This window comes from Calliphora vicina, unplaced genomic scaffold, assembly GCF_958450345.1.
Source record: "Calliphora vicina unplaced genomic scaffold, idCalVici1.1 scaffold_94, whole genome shotgun sequence".
NCBI classification, from domain to species: domain Eukaryota; kingdom Metazoa; phylum Arthropoda; class Insecta; order Diptera; family Calliphoridae; genus Calliphora; species Calliphora vicina.
In genome coordinates, this window is record NW_027052651.1 from 25,011 (window position 1) to 46,732 (window position 21,722).

The 21,722-nt window shown below is 31.2% G+C and overlaps 1 protein-coding gene across 1 annotated transcript in view; it reads right to left on the reverse strand.

The window, feature by feature from the left end:
* LOC135963132 (RNA-binding protein Musashi homolog Rbp6-like) overlaps positions 1–17,643 on the reverse strand; it is a gene marked incomplete at its 5' end in the record, with an annotated part of 42,599 nt that extends 24,956 nt beyond the window's left edge. Inside the window, 2 exons of the mRNA XM_065514900.1 lie at positions 16,177–16,409; positions 17,505–17,643. Of these exons, the coding sequence (XP_065370972.1) occupies positions 16,177–16,409; positions 17,505–17,643 (372 nt within the window). The remainder of the gene's footprint in view (positions 1–16,176; positions 16,410–17,504) is intronic.
* Between the last annotated feature and the right edge of the window lie 4,079 nt (positions 17,644–21,722).

Here is a 21,722-nt window from a genome sequence, read left to right on the forward strand (position 1 = left end):
AAAATGTATCGTCAAATATTAATAGATCCAATAGACAGACCATTCCAGCGAATACTTTTCCAAAAGTCCCCCCGGGAGGCTGTCAAAGATTACCAAATGAAAACTGTTACATTTGGAGTCAATTGTGCACCGTTCCTTGCCATTAGAACTTTACTTCAATTGGCCTCAGATTCTCAAGATCAGTTCCCAAAAGCAGCAGTAATACTGCAGAAAGAAACATATGTCGATGACATTCTTACTGGAGGTCATTCGATAGAAAGCGCATTAGAATCACAAGCTCAACTTATAAAAACGCTAGAATCCGCTGGTCTTTTACTCAAAAAGATCACTGCAAACAACTCCCAGTTGTTAACTTCTTTTCCCAAAGAAGACTTATACGATTCAGACTTTCTTAAATTCCACGACGCTAGTACAATGAAAGCTCTCGGCATTCGTTGGAACGCATTAACTGATTCCTTCAGTTATTATTTTGAGCCTATCCCTCAGGCATCACAAATAACAAAAAGAAAAATCGTATCATCCGTTGCCAAGTTGTTTGACCCGGCTGGCTGGATCTCTCCAGTAGTTGTCAAAGGAAAAATTCTAATTCAACAACTTTGGCTAGAAAAAATTGATTGGGACGATTTGGTAAGTCCAGATTCTCTCCGAATCTGGAATGAAATTATAACTGATTTACAAAAAATTCAAGAAATCCAAATTCCTCGTTGGATTCAGTTCACTCCCGTGGACAATATTCAAATACATGGGTTCTGTGATGCCTCCAAATTAGCCTATTGTGCTGCCATATACATACGAATAGAAACGTCTTCCTCAGTAGTGTTCTCCAATTTGTTAGTAGCCAAAACTAAAGTAGCGCCATTAGCCTCAATCACTCTACCTAGACTGGAACTGTCTGGCAGCGTTATGCTCGCAAAACTAGTACATCATACCATCACATCACTTAACCTGTCTAATACCGAAATAATTCTATGGTGTGATTCATCAATTGTCTTAGGATGGCTAGCAAAACCACCAGCTACTTGGAAAGAAATTTATGTGGCTAATCGTATTGGACAAATTCATACGCTACTTCCAAATGCAAAATGGCGTCATGTACCAACACACTGTAATCCTGCTGACCTAGGCTCAAGAGGTTGCAGACCTCAGGATCTCATCGGTAACACTCTTTGGTGGCATGGCCCTGCTTGGCTAATAAATCCAAAAACTGAATGGCCACGGAATAACCCATTAAATTCGTTTAAATCTTATGAAAAAAGTTCCAATAATGTTATAGAAAAAGAAAACTTACAGGTTCCCACCAGTAGTTTTCATATTTCTCTTCTCCCTGAAGATATACTTAAAAGATTCTCATCTTATACTAGAGCTTTAAGAGTTTTAGCCTACGTCTTTCGATATATAAGACGATTTAAAAGTTCGTTCGCAAATCCAAATTTTCCTTTACAATACCATAATACTGAACTTGGTCAAGAAGAAATTAAATCAGTCAAATCCAGACTAATAATGCTTGCTCAGAAAAGGTGCTATCAGATGGAATATGATGCTCTTTTAAAATCCGAGCCAATTGCAAAAAATTCTTCCTTATTCACACTCAATCCATTACTAGACCAAGAAGGTATTTTAAGAGTTAATGGTCGATTGGCCAACTCCTCACTACCCTTTAAGGAACGATTCCCAATAATATTACCACGAGATTCCCGACTTTGCGAATTATATCTATTACATTTACACGAATTTCTAGCTCATGGTGAATGCAGTCTAATGTGTCGCATGATACAAACGGAATTCTATATCTCTCGTCTAAAACTTCGGGTAAAAAAGGTAATCAGATACTGTAAAACATGCATCATATATAAAAAACAAGCTTGCTCACAAATCATGGCAGCTCTTCCTCCTGATCGCTGTACATACTCGTTCCCTTTTAATATTACAGGCATTGACTTCGCAGGTCCCTTCGAACTAAAAAGTTCCACTCTCAGAAGAGCAGCTACTGTAAAAGGTTATGTCTGCGTTTTTGTATGCTTTGCCACAAAAGCAATCCATTTGGAACCTTGCTCAAGCCTGTCGACTCCAGCTTTCCAAGCAACATTTTCTCGTTTTATAGGACGAAGAGGTCTTCCACAGAGAGTAGTTTCCGATAACGGTCGCAACTTCGTTGGCGCAAACCGAGCTCTACGTCGAGAATTCACCACATTTATCAACACTACTTCCCAAGATATAGCGCAGAAGTACATTTCCCATGGCTTTGACTGGTCGTTTATTCCACCACAGGCTCCTCACATGGGAGGCCTCTGGGAAGCGGCAGTTAAGAGTTTTAAATTCCACTTAAAACGAGTGGCAGGAGCATATCGCTTCAATTTTGAAGAGTTCACAACTTTATTAGCAAGAATTGAAGGAGTATTAAATTCTAGACCGATTTCCTCTTTATCTGAGGACCCTAGCGATCTAACTGCCTTAACCCCCGGACATTTTCTGCGAGGTGGTCCAATTATGTCTTTCCCTGAACAAACAAATGATAATTTATCTCTAATTAACCGATGGGAAAAACTCAAAGCTATCCATCACAAACTTTCCCTACAATGGAAAGAAGAATATTTGAAATCAATGCATAAACGTTATAAATGGAAGTTTTCCACTCCCAATTTAAAAGTAGGCGACTTTGTGGTAGTAATGGATGATCTTTTGCCCCCTTGCGAGTGGCGTCTCGGACGCATTGAAAAAGTTCATAGTGGGTCAGATCATCACGTACGGGTAGTAGACGTTCGGACACAAAATGGGACTATAACTCGTGCCATAACAAAATTATGCTACTTGCCCTATAATAATTCATAAACCACTTAATATTTCTCATAATTATTTGGTTGGCGGCAAGTAGAAATTAAAATGTAAAATTAATCTTACATACAATTTTTCCCAAATATCTCTCATATGTTTCAGATATATATCCATTTATCAACGTTCCATAGTCCACCTCACTTATATTTATTTTATTTCCAGCATGCCAAATCAACGTCCACGCAACCCAGCAGTTCATCAATGCCAACTGTGCTACCGCTACCACTCCCTCCGATTCTGTCGGAGCTTCCTAGCGATGGGGCCAACTCAGAGAAGTCAGGTGGCACGCAGTCTTAGGTACTGCGTCAACTGTTTGGCCCGGACTCATGTCGTAGCTGAGTGTGACAGTAGTGACACCTGTCTTTACTGCCAAGAACTGCACCATACTCTGCTACATCCAAATAGACGCAGTCGCACGGTGCACGAACGCCTGGGAGAACGGCCTAGCAACAATGGCTCACCCATCCGAAGTAGGATGTCCGTAGTGCGTGCAACAACAATACGTAGAGTACGCTCCAACACTCCGGGCCACACCGCAAGAAACGGCAACAACTGCACCCGACGCCGCCATACCAACACCACCAACATCAGAAACAACACCATCCGCCGCCGCAATCGCAACATCAACCGCAACAACAATCGCAACCGCAACACCAGTCGCAACATCAACCACAACAACATCCGCAATCACATCCACACCCAACCACCGGCTCCAAATCAACGCATCCTTTCCGAGGCAATCCGTTCATTAGCCGTGGTCCTATGCGCTTCATCCTCCAAAAACTAATTTGCACAAGTGCAACGAGGGGCGCCATGTATAAATTAGCAAAATGTATTGTTATATATTGAATTTTGTTTTTCTTAATAATGAATTGTATTTAAGGAGTGAGATCGAAAAATTCTTAACACACGTTTTTCATTACATTTTTTAACCCAAGTATTATTTGAATTTTTTTTTGATCAAGTTACCTTTGAAAAACATGTCAGTTATTATGTGTAATGTCAATTATATTAATTTTTTTGTTAATCTGATTAAAATGAGTGACCAGAAAAAAGTGCGTACTGAAATTATTAAATATTTTCAACAAAACCCAACTTGGTCTTACAAAAAGTTGGCCAAGCATACAAAGGTCTGCCGTCAAACTGTTTCCAATGTTATTAAACAGTACCGGGAGAACTTGTCAGTTGATAGAAAACCTGGTTCAGGTAGAAGGAATGGTCCACATGATGTTTCTAAAGCCAAAAAAATAGAACGCATTTTCAAAAGAGCTCCCAACACATCCGGTAGGAAAGCAGCCCGGTTAGCTCAGTGCTCGGACTATTTGGTACGAAAAGTTAAAGCTAATGCAGGTTTAAAAACATACAAGGCTCAAAAAGTTCCTGACAGGAACGCTACTAAAAATTTAGAGGCCAAAAACAGAGCACGGAAATTGAAGTCAAGTTTTATAAAAAAATATTCTTGCTGCATAATGGATGACGAAACGTATGTTCTGGCAGATTTTTCGCAACTTCCAGGTCAAAAATTTTATGTTGCTGATGCTCGAGGGAATGTTGAAGAAAAGTTTAGGACCCAAAAGCAGACAAAATTTCCCAGAAAGTTCTTGGTATGACAAGCAATATGCAGTTGCGGCAAAAGAAGCCACTCATTTGTTACAACGGGCTCTATAAATACCGAAATTTACATCAAGGAATGTTTACAAAAAAGGCTGCTTCCATTCATAAGACTTCATAATGTGTCCACTTATTTTTGGCCTGACTTGGCATCCTGTCACTATGGCAAACAAGCCCTTGAGTGGTACAAGAACAATAATGTGGTATTTGTACCAAGAGAGGCAAATCCTCCAAACTGCCCGGAGCTAAGGCCAGTGGAGAGATATTGGGCTCTTGTTAAAAGAGAATTGAAGAGTACAAAAAAGGTGTCCAAAAGTGTGGTAGATTTTAAACGGAGATGGACTACATGTTCGAGCAAAGTGACAGAAAGCACTATAAAAACGTTAATGGAAGGGTTTCCGAAAAAGGTTCAAAATTTCATCACTAGTGATTAAAACTATAAAAATAATTTTTTTTGTAAATTGTAATAATAATTTCAATCAAATAAAAAAAAAATTAAAGCTGTAAGTTTAGTGGTTTCTTTTTTATAAACATATATGTATGTTAAGAATTTTTCGATCTCACTCCTTAGTATTGAATTTAATTATATAAAATGAATTGTATGAAATATTATAATTAGTTATAAGCTTGAATTCTGTTTCCTCTATTTTAATGAAAATCGCGATATATTTAATGAATTGTCAACACAGAATTAACATTGTATAAAAAATCTATGTTAAACTTAACGAAAAAGAATTAACCGTTATAACGTTGTGAAAAAAAGCCTTCAAGGCATAAAACATAAAATAATAAAATTAAGTTTCAACACATCATCCAAAGGGTAAGCATCTCTTGCTACAATAAAAAATCTCTTTTACTTAAAACTAATTCCATTGGTTTTTTTATTTCTCATTTTCCTTTTTTTCTCAAGCACCAAATCCTCATCAACTTATAATTTCTCATTGCTGAGAAATTATAAGTTGCAAAAATATTTATTTAAATAAATAAATATTTAATTAACACAAATTCCCTAATTTTGTACAATAATAATAATAATAATAATAATAATAATAATAATAATAATAATAATAATAATAATAATAATAATAATAATAATAATAATAATAATAATAATAATAATAATAATAATAATAATAATAATAATAGTATTGTACAGTCAGTAACAAAACTGCTTATAAGACGCGCATCTGAATAACAATTTATTTCTGCAACAGAATCTTTTGTTACAGCTATGTTAGGAACTATGCTCATTGCAGGAGTACACAGTGGAGCACAATCGAAATTGTTTTGTAAATAAATCTGGCATTTCTAAACGGCATTTCAATTTTGAAATGCCTATAACTAGGAAATTATAAGAGACAGCGAGCCGAGCGCTTTCCAAAAATATAAAATTCTTTGAAATCGGATGGGAAACAAAAAAATGGCACGAGTTTAAAAATTATACATGTCGAAGGTACCGTACTTTGAGCCCCCATATCGCCGCCCCTGGAGCATTTGTAGGGCCCATTTTAATAACATAAACTCGAATACTCCTTGGCTACGACCAGCCGTTTAGAAATGCCAGATTTATTTCCCAAAAAATTCGATTCTGCCCCACTGTGGAGTATAAGGAATTATGTTAGGTATTATGTTCGATTTATCGTGAAACAATATTTCTAAAGCCATATAAAGAAATGTTTCACAATTCTTCTGAGATTATCAAGAAATATGATCGGTTAGAACCGTGTTTCAATTATTGATTAGTGTTGAAATTTGGCCAAGATATTTCGGCCGTTGAAATGTGGCACACATAAATTGCATTTGGACCACTCTAATACACATTAATAATACAAATAATTTACCATACAATGTTGATTGCTAATAATGATAATATGATTTAATAATATTAAGCATAACAATCATAAATATTTTGCAAATATTATAAAAAATACAAATGTACGTATACAGTGGATTTGGCATAATTCTATTGTATTACAATAGTATAGATTTTAAATAAAATTTATGTTAAAACTGATAAGAATTATTAATTTTAAACACTTTTGAGTGTTTAATTTTTCACTTAAAAATTTTAAGGGTGGTCGTGACAGTTGGAGGCTCGAAGGATTAAGAATAATTTTTTTTTAATATTCTTTGATGTTTCTTTTCATTAAATTATTCACTGGCGGTCAAATTAAATTCCAAAAAAGTCAAAATCTTCTGCAATTTGTTTGAAAGCCATATATTTGTTGGGGACACTTTTTATGCTTCACATTCAATATCTTTGGGAATAAACTAATTCCCAAACTTTCCAAATAATTGGCAGTTTTATAATAATTAAAAGATTAGTCTAAACAATTTGAAATAATTCCCAACAAAAGTGAAAAAATTCCCAATTTTTCGATAGCTTTTGGCATGAGGAAAAATATTTTTACTACGACATATCAAAAAAATCATATTCAGGCGCCCAAATTTCAGAAAAAGAAAAAAAACCTTAAAAATAAAAGTTGAGAAAATGTATTTTTTTAATTTTTCTGAAATTTGGGAGCCTCGAAAATGATTTTTTTTCATATTTTGTTCCTCATGCCAAAAGCTATCGAAAAATCGATGGCACAATGTCGATTTCGAAGTCGACTAACCCTATTAACCCTTATGTGTGTGACAGGGTACCTGGGTAACTTTTTGAAATTTAATTGCAATTTTCTATGTATGCAGAAGTCCTAGGCGTTTAAAACTTTCTGAGAGCTCATAACTTTTTGTTATATTTATTTTAATTTTTTTTGCATTTCATAATATGGAGCATTTGCATATATGTATAGCGCATTAATATGTAACTTCATAGGTTCTCTATGTGGTACCCGAGTACCCTGTCACCCTGTTAAAGGTGTTTTTTTTTTGTCACACACATAAGGGTTAAACAGTGATACAAACATGAACAAACATAAGATGCAGTGGTTCTCATGTAACAAATCTGTTTTGTTGGAGTCTATAGAGTTCGAAAACACTTTTCTTCTTCACTTCGTTGAGTATTTTTTTTATTATTTAAATAAGTAATAGTATTGTTTGAATTTCAACTTCAATGTATGTTCTTTTGAAACTGATTTTAAAATGAAGAAAATGGAAATTTGTTGATAAAATCTATGGATTTCAATAAAACATGAACTGATGTAGCATAGAGTTATTAGGTTTTTTTACAGAATCTAAGATAAAACAAGCAACTACTAATATTATGTATCGTGATTTTTATTCAATTACTATGTATTAAGAATTTAAAAACTGAACAACTTTTCACCGATTTAAACTTTCCTCATGAATTAATTTGATCTGATTTTACAATGTTCAAAACACAGTTAAGTATTTATACAATTTTAATAAATTGCTGTTATTGCTGTACACATTAAATATTTAAATTAGCGAGAATGTATAGAATACAAATACATACTTATAAATTGTATGGCCAGTATTGCATAAAATTTTATATACCACAAATAAATACCACTCAAGCAAAACAACCTTTTACAGAAACATGATAAATTTTCAAAGAAGACTAAATTTAAATTTACCTATACTTTTTTAAATGTATAATTGCCCTAGTAGGACAAAATGGATCCCAAATAGAAGAAGATAATTCGACAAAGATTATTCCAATAATCTAGGAATAAGAAATTATTCGGTCAATAATTGTCGATTAATCGAATATTCGAATAAATTTATTAAATTTAAACAAATCTATCTCAATGAAAAGACTTTCTACATTCATTTTCCAATCGACTTTGGATTATCACATCAATATCACATTATGAAACCTAATTTAAAAAGAAAACCCTGTGACTGATACTAAAGACTTAGGAATGGTTAAAGTTATATGATTTTCCATTTAAAAATAAACAATATGGATATAATTGATAATCTACTATTTAAGTCAAACGCATTAAATATTTACTGAAATGTTTATAGAAATTTAAAGGCCTGTTTCACGATGTCGAAAGAAAACTGATTCAAACACATTTGTATGAAAACTATTCGAAAGAATTTAAAAAACTGAATGTTTTTCAAACAAATTTTTTGACTCATTTTTCTTTCGACATCGTGGAACAGGCAGTAAAAATACATACTTTAAATTTCTAAACAATCATTTCTTAAATTGTTTTATTATTAATCACATCTATAATTTTTAAATTTTTATTCATTGAATGTTATATATTATACTCGTTATTCGATTAATATAAAACTCGAATAATTGACAACCCAAATTGTGGACCTTAACATAAAATCTTATTTGAATTTTTACTTGCGCTATGGACATATATTACGAGAATATATTTAGTTATAATGAAATCTATATAGAATATATAAGTGCATATTCGAAGATAAAATTTTTGATTGATACTTTTTTCAATAGTTGGTTCCGAAAGATTAAAATAAAAAAGAGCATTGAGTTGACAAAATCCTTATCTTAAATTTGATATTTAATATTGCCATAAATATTTAAAATTAAATATTATATTGTAAAATAATAATGCCTGAATTTTTTAAATCATCAAATGAAAATGAGTTTGCAGTCCTACCACATAGAGCCTGTGCTAAATATAGCGGCTTTTTCATCTAATATTCTTTTAATAAAGAATATATGTATTTATTTATTTACATATCTACATATTTACTTATCTACAAATATGTTTTTATGTAAATTTGTTTGTTATTACAATTATAATTTGCTTATACATATATTATTTAGTTTGTCATCCATGTATATATGTATATTTTTTTTAAAATAGAAATTAAATAATTAAAAATTCTCTAAACTTTTTAGCTTTATTTATCGAGTTTCTAACTAATTAATTATTTGATAACACATTAATAGATTTATATTTAGATTTGTTGTAATTGGATAATAAAAGAGAACATTGGCAGTTATTTTGTAATTTCGGTAAATATTTATGTAGTTTTATACTTTTTTTGTTTACTATATTAAACAGCATATTTAATAAATGCCATCTAATTATGACAACCAATTGTGATAAATTTTAATAATGAAATTATAATAAATTGTTTTTTTATTATCACCATACATATATGGGCTTTTCTTTTAAAATCTATGAAACCAACCATAATTGCTCATTATTTCTTAAAATATAAAAAAAATATTGAAACGAGACAATAAATAGTAAGACAAAAAAATCATTGGAAAATAGCCGAAATGCGCCAGATAGTATTTGATTTTAGCCCTATGATTTCTTGGGGTAAGTTTCTTAAATTTTTCAGTAGATTTCGTTTCTCCTATACGATTTTTTATTTTTTATTTATAGCTACCGAGCGAAGTCGGAACGGTCAGCTAGTTAATAATACATTAAACAAAATCATGAATAACATTTACTCAAATTTAAATAAATTAGTGTTTTGCCCATATTCGTATTATGTGGTCATCCTATTATTGTTCTGGCTCGGATCCAAAAACTCGGTATTGAGAAAAACGACAAAGAAGTTAACTTAAGTTTTCTTAAAATGTACATGACAAGTTTGTTTTTGTTTATATCATATATTTTATTATACACTCTGAACAAAACATTAAATTTGTATACCAAATAATCAAACGTTATTAAGCTTTTGTCAAATGGACATATAGCTTGTTTTATTATGTAAATATCTGATTTATGATTTCAAAATCAGAAAAATCATATCAAACAGACGTGCATTTTATTCGCTCCGCGATTTTATTAAAATTTTATTGTTTTTTAGTGCAAATAAAAATTTTAAAAATTAGCGATTGGACGCTTTGAAATTATATTTGTGTCTGGCGATAAATACAAAAATTTGCAAAAGCAATTTTGTTTAATAAAAAAGAAAAACAACTGGTTTAAAAAAAATAAAAAGTGTTAATTCCCTTTGTTTGTTTTAAAAGAGCACATGAATTCTCATGATGAGAGCAGGCTCAGTATGAACGGCAGAAATGCCTACATATTTCTTAACGGGGAGAGTGATCAAAACAAAAAAATAAATGACCCCAGCTACAACAAAAATTATTTAACCGCCAAACCAGCTGACAGAGCACGCTCTTGTTCCCCCGTGATACAATTACACGAACAAAATAATACACAAACAATATCACCAACCAATTTATATTTAGAACAAAGCATAAAAGAAAATATGAAAAATTTAAATACAACAACATCTATACCAGTTTTAAAAACACAGACAAATACTGTTAATAAACAAGCTTGTGATCCACTAACAAAGAATAGTGAGAGTTTGAATGTTTTTAACACTAAATAAACCACAATAAATAATGATGTTACACTGAAGGGCGCTATACCAAAAAAAAAGATAACTACATTGAAATCACCAGTACTACCAGGTATGCAAGAAACAGAAGATAGTTGATGATCCCTTGATAGGCAATCGTTTCGCACTCTTGAGCGAGGATAATAATAAGAGTATAAAAGATGGTACTTACGAAAAGAAATCATTAAAGCCACCACCAATATATCTGCGTGAGTCCAGCTCGAATAATTTGGTCAAAACATTTGTTGAACTCATTGGAAAAAATAATTTCCATATTGTTCCAATAAGAAAAGGCGGTGTGCAAGAGACGAAAATAGTCGTATACACTGAGGATTTTTATAGAAAAATCTCTCAATACCTAAATGATAATAAAAAGAATTTTTATACCTATCAACTGAAAAGTAGTAAACGGTTGACAGTTGTCATTAAAGGCATAGAGTCCAGTGTTGAGACTAATGATATCAAGGAGGCCCTGCAAGAATTGGGCTACGAAGTAAGAGCTGTAGTTAATATATTTAACAAAGATAAAATTCCTCAGCCAATGTTTAGAGTCGAGTTGGAGCCAGAAAAAAATAAATTGAGGGGAAATGAAACTCACCCAATTTACTCAACACGATATCTGTTAAATCGTAGAATAACCATTGAGGAGCCTCTTAAAAGAAATCGTCCTGTTCAATGTGGCAATTGTCAAGAGTTTGGACATACTAAAAATTATTGTACCTTGCGAACAGTGTGTGTGGCATGCGGAGACCTTCATTCTTCATCACAATGTGATATCCTAAAGAATGGTCTCAGAAGAAAATGTGGTGGCGATCATTCAGCCAACTACCGCGGGTGCCCAGTTTATAAGGAGTTATTGAACAGATAAAGAGAGAGGTAAAAGCTAATAAGAGGGAAAACATCTGAAGTACCAGCCTACAAATTTGAAAACACCTAACCACGAGTCAATTCTGAAGTTCCGCTATTGAACAAGCAAGCAGCCTCAACACAATTAAATTTACAATCCACTCAAATTGATCAGCCTAAGAATGTAGCAGGTTCTTATGCCAATGTTTTGAGAACGGGTTACCAGCAGCCTGGTGTTCCCCAAAAAACGGGAGGGTTGGAAGCACTTATGCAGAATATTACCTCTTACCCAGAATATTACCTCTCTTAATCAAAATATGACAAACTTTATGTCATCCATGCAAAACACAATACAAGAGCTTTTAAGAGCGCAGAACCAAATGATACAAATCCTCTTAACAAAAAAATTAGTTATTTGAGACTATGTTTCTGGAATGCAAACGGTTTAAACCAACACAAATCAGAGGTATCCCACTTCATGCAGAATAAAAACATCGACGTGCTATTGGTTTCGGAAACTCATCTTACCAATAGGTATAACTTTTATATTTCGGGTTATACATTCTACTGTACAAATCATCCTGATGGTAAGGCACATGGTGGCACTGGTATTTTAATTAGAAATCGTTTAAAACATTATCCCCTAGATGAATTCTCAAAAGACTATATGCAGGCAACATCCATTCATCTGGAAAGCTTTGCTGGAGATTTAAATATAAGCGCGATCTATTGCCCACCACGCTTTTCAATGACCAAGGAGAAGTTTGAAGAATTCTTTAGCACGCTAGGAGGTCGCTTTCTGGCATGTGGCGACTATAATGCCAAACACACTTACTGGGGCTCTCGACTAATGAATCCCAGAGGTAGACAGCTTTATAAAACATTAGTTGATCGCAAAAATGGCCTGGATATTGTGTCCCCTGGACAACCAACATACTGGCCTGCTGATCCTAAAAAAATTCCTGATCTCATAGACTTTGCCATAACAAAAAATATTAATCGAAATTCAATATCTACAGAAATGTCATATGATGTATCTTCTGATCATTCCCCAATTATAGTATCTTATTAAGGGAGGACTAACATTTCAAAATTTCATACTGATACATATTACTTTAAAACAAATTGGCTTAAATATAAAAAATATATAAGCAGTCATATCCACACAGATCTTTGTATTCAGTATGAGGAAGATGTAGATAAAAGTGTCAATGACTTTACGTCATTAATTGTATCGGCTCTAAATCATTCAAAGAGTCAAATATTTCCTAAAACTGATATGCACATTTCCAACTCAGATATTGAACGACTTCTTTTAGAAAAGAGAAAACTCAGAAGAGAATGGCAACAAAGTAGATCACCTGCTGCAAAGCAGAGGCTGTCTGCTGCTAGAAAAAATCTGAAAAAAGCCCTTCAATTAGAGAAGGATCGCAGAAATAGAAATTACATTCAAAGTTTAACAAATACCAAACACACAAATTTTTCCCTTTGGAAGGGGCAAAGCCCTTTAAGGATAGCTGACGGTACCTGGGCTCGCAGCACGGAGGAAAAGGCTAAAATATTTGCCGATCACTTAAGTACAGTCTTTCAACCAAACTCGCCAACTACTGTTTTTGAACTTGAAGAGCCACCTGTGTCAACATTATCTAATGATGACATATTAGATATAAGCCCAGAAGACATTAACGAAGTAATCAAGGATAATATAATATTAAAAAAATCACCTGGAAATGATTCTGTTACACCTACTATGATTAAAAACCTACCGAGTGTGGCAATAATTGTGCTGTCTACAATATTTAATGCGATCTTTAAACATGGAGTTTTTCCGACAAATTGGAAAACTTCTCAGATAATAATGATACCAAAGCCAGGTAAGGACTTGACCGTACCATCCTCCTATAGACCAATAAGCTTGCTTCCTTGCTTATCGAAACTGTTCGAAAAAGTGTTCCAAAAGAAAATCATACCATTTTTAAATGAGAAAAATATAATCCCAGTTCATCAATTTGGTTTCAGGGAACGCCATGGAACAATCTAACAAGTTAATCGTATAACCGGGGAGATAAGAAAATCCTTTGAATTAAAGAAATATTGTTCAGCTATATTTTTGGATGTCGCACAAGTATATAAAATAAAATGTTTGCTGCCACCATCTACTCATAAACTATTGGAATCTTATCTATCGGACCGTATATTTACAGTTAAGTACAATGATTACGTGACAAGAGAATATAGGATTGGAGCAGGAGTACCACAAGGAAGTGTTCTTGGACCTACCCTCTATTTGATTTACACCTCTGATTTACCTACGAGCGATGAATTGACTATTTCTACATTTGCTGATGACACCGCAATTATTAGCTCGCATGAAAACCCATATATAGCATCGAGTATACTAGATGGCTACTTAAGATGTGTGGAAACATGGTTAAACAAATGGAGAATACGTGTAAATGAGTTAAAAAGCAAACATGTTACGTTCACACTGAGGAGGGGATGGAAGACTTACATGGCGCCGTCATATAGAAACCAAGAGACTTCACATGAAGTTAAAAGCATCTAGCCTTCACTGGTTAATAAGTGACCAATCAAAGTTAAGCCTGGACTATAAAGTCACCCTGTATAAAATCATTTTAAAACCAATTTGGACATATGGAATCCAATTGTGGGGAACGGTCAGTAATTCCAGTATTGAGCTTATACAGAGGGCCCAGTCGAAAATTCTTAGGACCATGACGGGTGCACCATGGTACATAAGAAATGGAAACATCCACAGGGACTTGGAAGTGCCACTAGTGAAGGATGAGTTTAAGAAAGTCCGCGATAAATATATACTGAAACTGCAATCACACCAAATCCGCTTGCTCGGCTTCTCGCACAGAGCCAAACCAGATCAAGGCTTTGTAGAGGAGATCTACCACCCCGCTAAGATGAGGTCCATGCATCAAACAATGCTCTCTTTAGAGAGCAATTAGTTTTAATTTTAGTTATAAGATTTAATCACTTATTGTTAGGCCTAATGATATAGGCAGATTCAATAAATAAATAAAAAGTTAAAAAAAAAAATCAGAAAGAGGCCAGTTTTTTTTAATGGTCCGTGGGAGAAAACAATTATAAGCTCACTATGTATGTTGCAGTCACATGCAAAAGTTTATAAAATCTGGAACTCTTCTGTATCAGGTATTAATCTTAAATATTTTGAATAGACATTTTCAAATAAAGATAGTGGATGACAGCTTAATGACCAGGGCAAGTTTAAATATGCACAAAAAGTTTAAAAATAGGCAAGCAAAAAGCCCAACAAAATGGAAAATATGCTCACAAATATGAAGAAAAATGCATAGAAGTGCATAGGAAAACTATAAATTAAAGCTTTAAATTAAAGAACCGATATTGCCCATTTTCAATACCAAACAAAGAGAGAGTATTTGTGGAGAATTTCAGACAGCTAGCTCCGTTCATTTGTGTCCTATCGTGTTTTCAAGAGACAGTCCGACAGATGGACGGACATAGCTAGATCGTTTTAGAATCTTATGCGACAAATATTTGATGTACAAACGGAATGATATAATCACTATACCATCATCTTTTTGTTGGTAATACGACCAGAACGTATTATTAATATGAAATTCAATATAATTAAATAAATATTAATCATACGCCCAAGTATAGTCATATTTAAAAACATGATTATTTATAACGGTTCGTAACCATGGTCATACGAAAACAAACATGAACTTGATTATAAAGAATCATCGGTTAGTAATTTTATGAAATTTAATAATATATTTAAATTAAAATAAAAAAAACAATAAATAATATTCTATTTTATTCTTTTTTACTATTGGAAATATTGGATAAACTAACATTTTTAATAATGATTAAATAATAATAAAAAGTAAACACAAAAGTAAAACAATTCAACATATAATGAAAACAAATAAATAGAGAAGGCAAACAAAAAAAATAAAATATAAAATAATAAAATCCTACCTTGTGCAACTGCTTTAGGATTTCAGTCTTATATATTAGCCATCGCAAAGTTCAATGAATAGATCTAAACGGAAACGAGACGAGAGATAAAAACATTTTAAAACAAACACACATACATTCAATTTGTAGTAAAAGTGTCCCTCTCTTATATAATATAATAAGGAAATAAATAGAATACACAGAAGAACAGAGAAAAACGTTAATAAGTTAGAAAAACGGTAAAGAAAAAATGGTGCAAGAACAGAAAAAACGAATTTAAACGGATATTGATGAAAAGGTAATTGATTTGTACCGATAACCGATAACCGTTAAACTATATATCTACCATTAACAATAACAATTAGTAACTTTTTATTTATTCAAAACTTAGTAGAGATGACTAATAATAAGATACAATACAATTGTAATTTTGCAACAAAATAAAATAAAAAATAAAGGAAAAATAGAACAAACACAATAAAATGAATGAAATATAAAAACAATTTGTCTTTAAATAAAAGATAGTGGAGTAAATCTTCAAAAATAATTAAATAACTAATTGAAAAATACATAGTTAATGTGAAATGAGAAAAGTGTGTCATCAATGGAAATTTAGTTTGCTACTTGGGTGAACGATTAGTTTGAATTACTTACCGGACTATAGTTGAGTGGAGCTCGACTCACGGCAATCGGAAACCCTGAGGGTTGAGGACTGGTGGCTTGTACATAGCCCACATTATCGGCGGCCGATGAACTGTACATATCAATGGTGGGCCCCGGAGAATTAGTTGATGGAAACCCTTGCCGTGTAGTGGTGGTATGAGGCGATGCCGAAGGTGCTGCAAAACTATGGGCGGCTGCTGCAGCAGCTTGATAATTATTCATCACTAAAATTAAAAACAAAATAATTTATCGTTAATATTTTAATGGACCTAAGATTATTGGTCTTAACTAGTTTAATTAGGCTAAATTTAGATGAATATATCATTAATATTGGAGGACAAAAATATATATGATTTCTTCCAAGATCATAATCATATAAATTATAGTTACCTACCTAATGATGGTCATTTCACGTGGAGGTGATGTGTACTGGCCATAAATAAAAATATTTATAAAAAAGTGACCTCAAATAAAATCAATAATAGACAATAATTTATTAAGATTTGTATTGGGGCACAAAATTCCAACTGCGCCTAATTTTGAAATTTTCGTATTCCTGATAACATCTAGAACTATTTCAGAAATAGCATCTGAGTTTTATAATAATCTCTATATTTTGGTGTTGTAAATAAATTTTTTTTGTTTTTATTTTATTTTATTGTTGTATTATTTTACAAGATTTACCAAAAACAAGTAAGAGTGCTATATTCGGCTGTGCCGAATCCTATATACCCTTCACCAAATTATACTTCAAAATTTTAAATATTTTTAGGTAAACAAAATTTAATTTTTTTTCAATTGTTTTTTGAATTTTTTAGAAAAAAAAATTTTTTCGATTGTTATTTTAAATTTTTTTTAAGATTTAGTTTTTGTTTGCTAAATTACCAATTTAATTATTGATAAATTCAATTTTTAATTTTAATTTCTTATAAATCGATTATTAATTTTTCCTATGTACAAAGAACATTATCTTAAAAAGTATGTAAGTGATATTATTAAACTTGGCTTTAGATAATACAACAATACGTTCGAATTGCCGAAGAGAAAAACTTAATCTTACACCAAATTTAAACTAAATTTGAATTATTCGTTTTATTGGAATACAAGAAAAATCTAATGTTTGTGATACATTGAACATTTATCAAATCCGAATCATTTTCTGAAAAATGTTCAAGTATTAATATAAATATGAACGTTTTAAGATTTTGAAAATTTGCTGCGAAACTTGCGCCTGTTCTCTATAAAATGTTCAACCACGAATAGATATTTATGTACATATATATGTTATAAGTATTTACTGTATATTTTGAAACACTTACCCGATAATGCCTGAGTTAGCAAAGGTGTATTATTGTTTGGTGTTAGCTGACCATTAGTTAAATCCACTAAAAAGTTGCAGCAAACAACAAAATATAAACAGGAAACAAAAACGATGATGGGGAATAAAAGAGTGGAATAGAGAGAGATATATAGAGAAAGAGAAAATAACAAAACACATTACAATTCAATATACAATATGAAAATAAATTAAATATGTGAAATTACACATACACGTACATAAGTATCTATGTACATATGTATATTAGAGTGACAATCAGTTGTATGGAAAAAAATTTTTGTTAAAATTTTGAAGAGTGCCGGGTGGAATATTGTGACACTAGGCCTAAATGTTAAGTGCTAAAAATTTGAGCCAAATCGGGCGACGATTACTGGACGCGCATCGAGGTCAAAGTTCAGATATATGCAAAATTTTACTGTTAATATGGAATAAATAGGTGAAACTCGTTAACTTTCTGCATTGTTTTCTAGAAATGTGTAGATTTATTTATATTAATGAATATTACATTAAAAAAAATTTTTGGAAATTAACCCTGTATCTCCTTTGGTTCAAAATGGCCCAAAAACTGTATTATCGCCAAAATTAGAGAAAAATGCAAATTTTTCAGTTTTTGAAAAAATTTTGCTACTAAATAAATACTTTTGCAATTGAATGCAAAAGAATCGAAAAATGTACGTAATTATCGTTGTAATGAGATATAAATGACAAAATTAGATTAAAAAATTTTAAAGTTATTACAAATTCGCCAGCCCATTAACGTGTTTCAGGCCACTTGAACAAAAAATTTAGGAAAAAAATTAAGATATTTCGAGAAAAATTAAAATAAAAGCTCATTTTTACTTAAAATATGTCCATATTTACTTGTATATGAGTTTTTGTCTTCGTTGGATACCGTTAACCTATTCGCAGTTATGGCCAAAAAAATAATTTTTTTTAACGGCTGTTTCAAAACTCCATTTTCAAATTTTTAAAAATTTTGTTAAACAAATTTCAGATTTTTTCGATCATCACATTGGGGTTTATTGAGATAAAAATAGGGAATACAAATATGAAAAAATTAGGTCAATACCTCTTACAGTTTTTCCGTACCTGCGATTTAAATTTTGCGTTTTTCAAGAAAAACTAATTTTTTGTCCATATTTAGGCGAATGAGTCCAATTTCCTTAATGTTATAAATTTTAAGTAAAACCTATTCACAATATTATAGTCCTTGTAATTTTAAATATGTTCTGAAAGTTTTACTAAAATCGGAAAACGATAACCTTTGAATCGTGAAGGTCAAAGGTCAAATTTTTCAATATTTGGAATTTCTAATGAAAATATACTGAAATGTTATATACTTTTGGGCCGATTTTCATGAAACTTAAGGAAAATATAACATAAAGTCCAGAATTTAAAATAACAGCACAAAAATGGAAATTAACCCTTAGCAGCACTTGGGGTCCAAATTACCCTCAACTTTTAAAATCACGAAAAACACAACCATTTTGACCCCAAGTCCTCTTAAAGGTTAAAATCCATTTTTTCACTGTTGTTGTAAATGCTAGACGCCAATATATATTTTCCTCAAGATTCATGAAAATCGGCACAAAAATATATAACATTTCGCTATCTTTTCATTAGAAATTCAAAATATTGAAAAATTTGACCTTTGACCTAAATTCCTAAATTTTATGTTCAAGTGGCCTGAAACACGTTAATGGTCTGGCGAATTTGTAATAACTTTAACATACATATACATTGTATATGTATGCATCTACCTACAAATTAATACAAATGTACGTATGTATGTATGTATGTATGTATGTATGTATGTATGTATGTATGTATGTATGTATGTATGTATGTATGTATGTATGTATGTATGTATGTATGTATGTATGTATGTATGTATGTATGTATGTATGTATGTATGTATGTATGTATGTATGTATGTATGTATGTATGTATGTATGTATGTATGTATGTATGTATGTATGTATGTATGTATGTATGTATGTATGTATGTATGTATGTATGTATGTATGTATGTATGTATGTATGTATGTATGTATGTATGTATGTATGTATGTATGTATGTATGTATGTATGTATGTATGTATGTATGTATGTATGTATGTATGTATGTATGTATGTATGTATGTATGTATGTATGTATGTATGTATGTATGTATGTATGTATGTATGTATGTATGTATGTATGTATGTATGTATGTATGTATGTATGTATGTATGTATGTATGTATGTATGTATGTATGTATGTATGTATGTATGTATGTATGTATGTATGTATGTATGTATGTATGTATGTATGTATGTATGTATGTATGTATGTATGTATGTATGTATGTATGTATGTATGTATGTATGTATGTATGTATGTATGTATGTATGTATGTATGTATGTATGTATGTATGTATGTATGTATGTATGTATGTATGTATGTATGTATGTATGTATGTATGTATGTATGTATGTATGTATGTATGTATGTATGTATGTATGTATGTATGTATGTATGTATGTATGTATGTATGTATGTATGTATGTATGTATGTATGTATGTATGTATGTATGTATGTATGTATGTATGTATGTATGTATGTATGTATGTATGTATGTATGTATGTATGTATGTATGTATGTATGTATGTATGTATGTATGTATGTATGTATGTATGTATGTATGTATGTATGTATGTATGTATGTATGTATGTATGTATGTATGTATGTATGTATGTATGTATGTATGTATGTATGTATGTATGTATGTATGTATGTATGTATGTATGTATGTATGTATGTATGTATGTATGTATGTATGTATGTATGTATGTATGTATGTATGTATGTATGTATGTATGTATGTATGTATGTATGTATGTATGTATGTATGTATGTATGTATGTATGTATGTATGTATGTATGTATGTATGTATGTATGTATGTATGTATGTATGTATGTATGTATGTATGTATGTATGTATGTATGTATGTATGTATGTATGTATGTATGTATGTATGTATGTATGTATGTATGTATGTATGTATGTATGTATGTATGTATGTATGTATGTATGTATGTATGTATGTATGTATGTATGTATGTATGTATGTATGTATGTATGTATGTATGTATGTATGTATGTATGTATGTATGTATGTATGTATGTATGTATGTATGTATGTATGTATGTATGTATGTATGTATGTATGTATGTATGTATGTATGTATGTATGTATGTATGTATGTATGTATGTATGTATGTATGTATGTATGTATGTATGTATGTATGTATGTATGTATGTATGTATGTATGTATGTATGTATGTATGTATGTATGTATGTATGTATGTATGTATGTATGTATGTATGTATGTATGTATGTATGTATGTATGTATGTATGTATGTATGTATGTATGTATGTATGTATGTATGTATGTATGTATGTATGTATGTATGTATGTATGTATGTATGTATGTATGTATGTATGTATGTATGTATGTATGTATGTATGTATGTATGTATGTATGTATGTATGTATGTATGTATGTATGTATGTATGTATGTATGTATGTATGTATGTATGTATGTATGTATGTATGTATGTATGTATGTATGTATGTATGTATGTATGTATGTATGTATGTATGTATGTATGTATGTATGTATGTATGTATGTATGTATGTATGTATGTATGTATGTATGTATGTATGTATGTATGTATGTATGTATGTATGTATGTATGTATGTATGTATGTATGTATGTATGTATGTATGTATGTATGTATGTATGTATGTATGTATGTATGTATGTATGTATGTATGTATGTATGTATGTATGTATGTATGTATGTATGTATGTATGTATGTATGTATGTATGTATGTATGTATGTATGTATGTATGTATGTATGTATGTATGTATGTATGTATGTATGTATGTATGTATGTATGTATGTATGTATGTATGTATGTATGTATGTATGTATGTATGTATGTATGTATGTATGTATGTATGTATGTATGTATGTATGTATGTATGTATGTATGTATGTATGTATGTATGTATGTATGTATGTATGTATGTATGTATGTATGTATGTATGTATGTATGTATGTATGTATGTATGTATGTATGTATGTATGTATGTATGTATGTATGTATGTATGTATGTATGTATGTATGTAT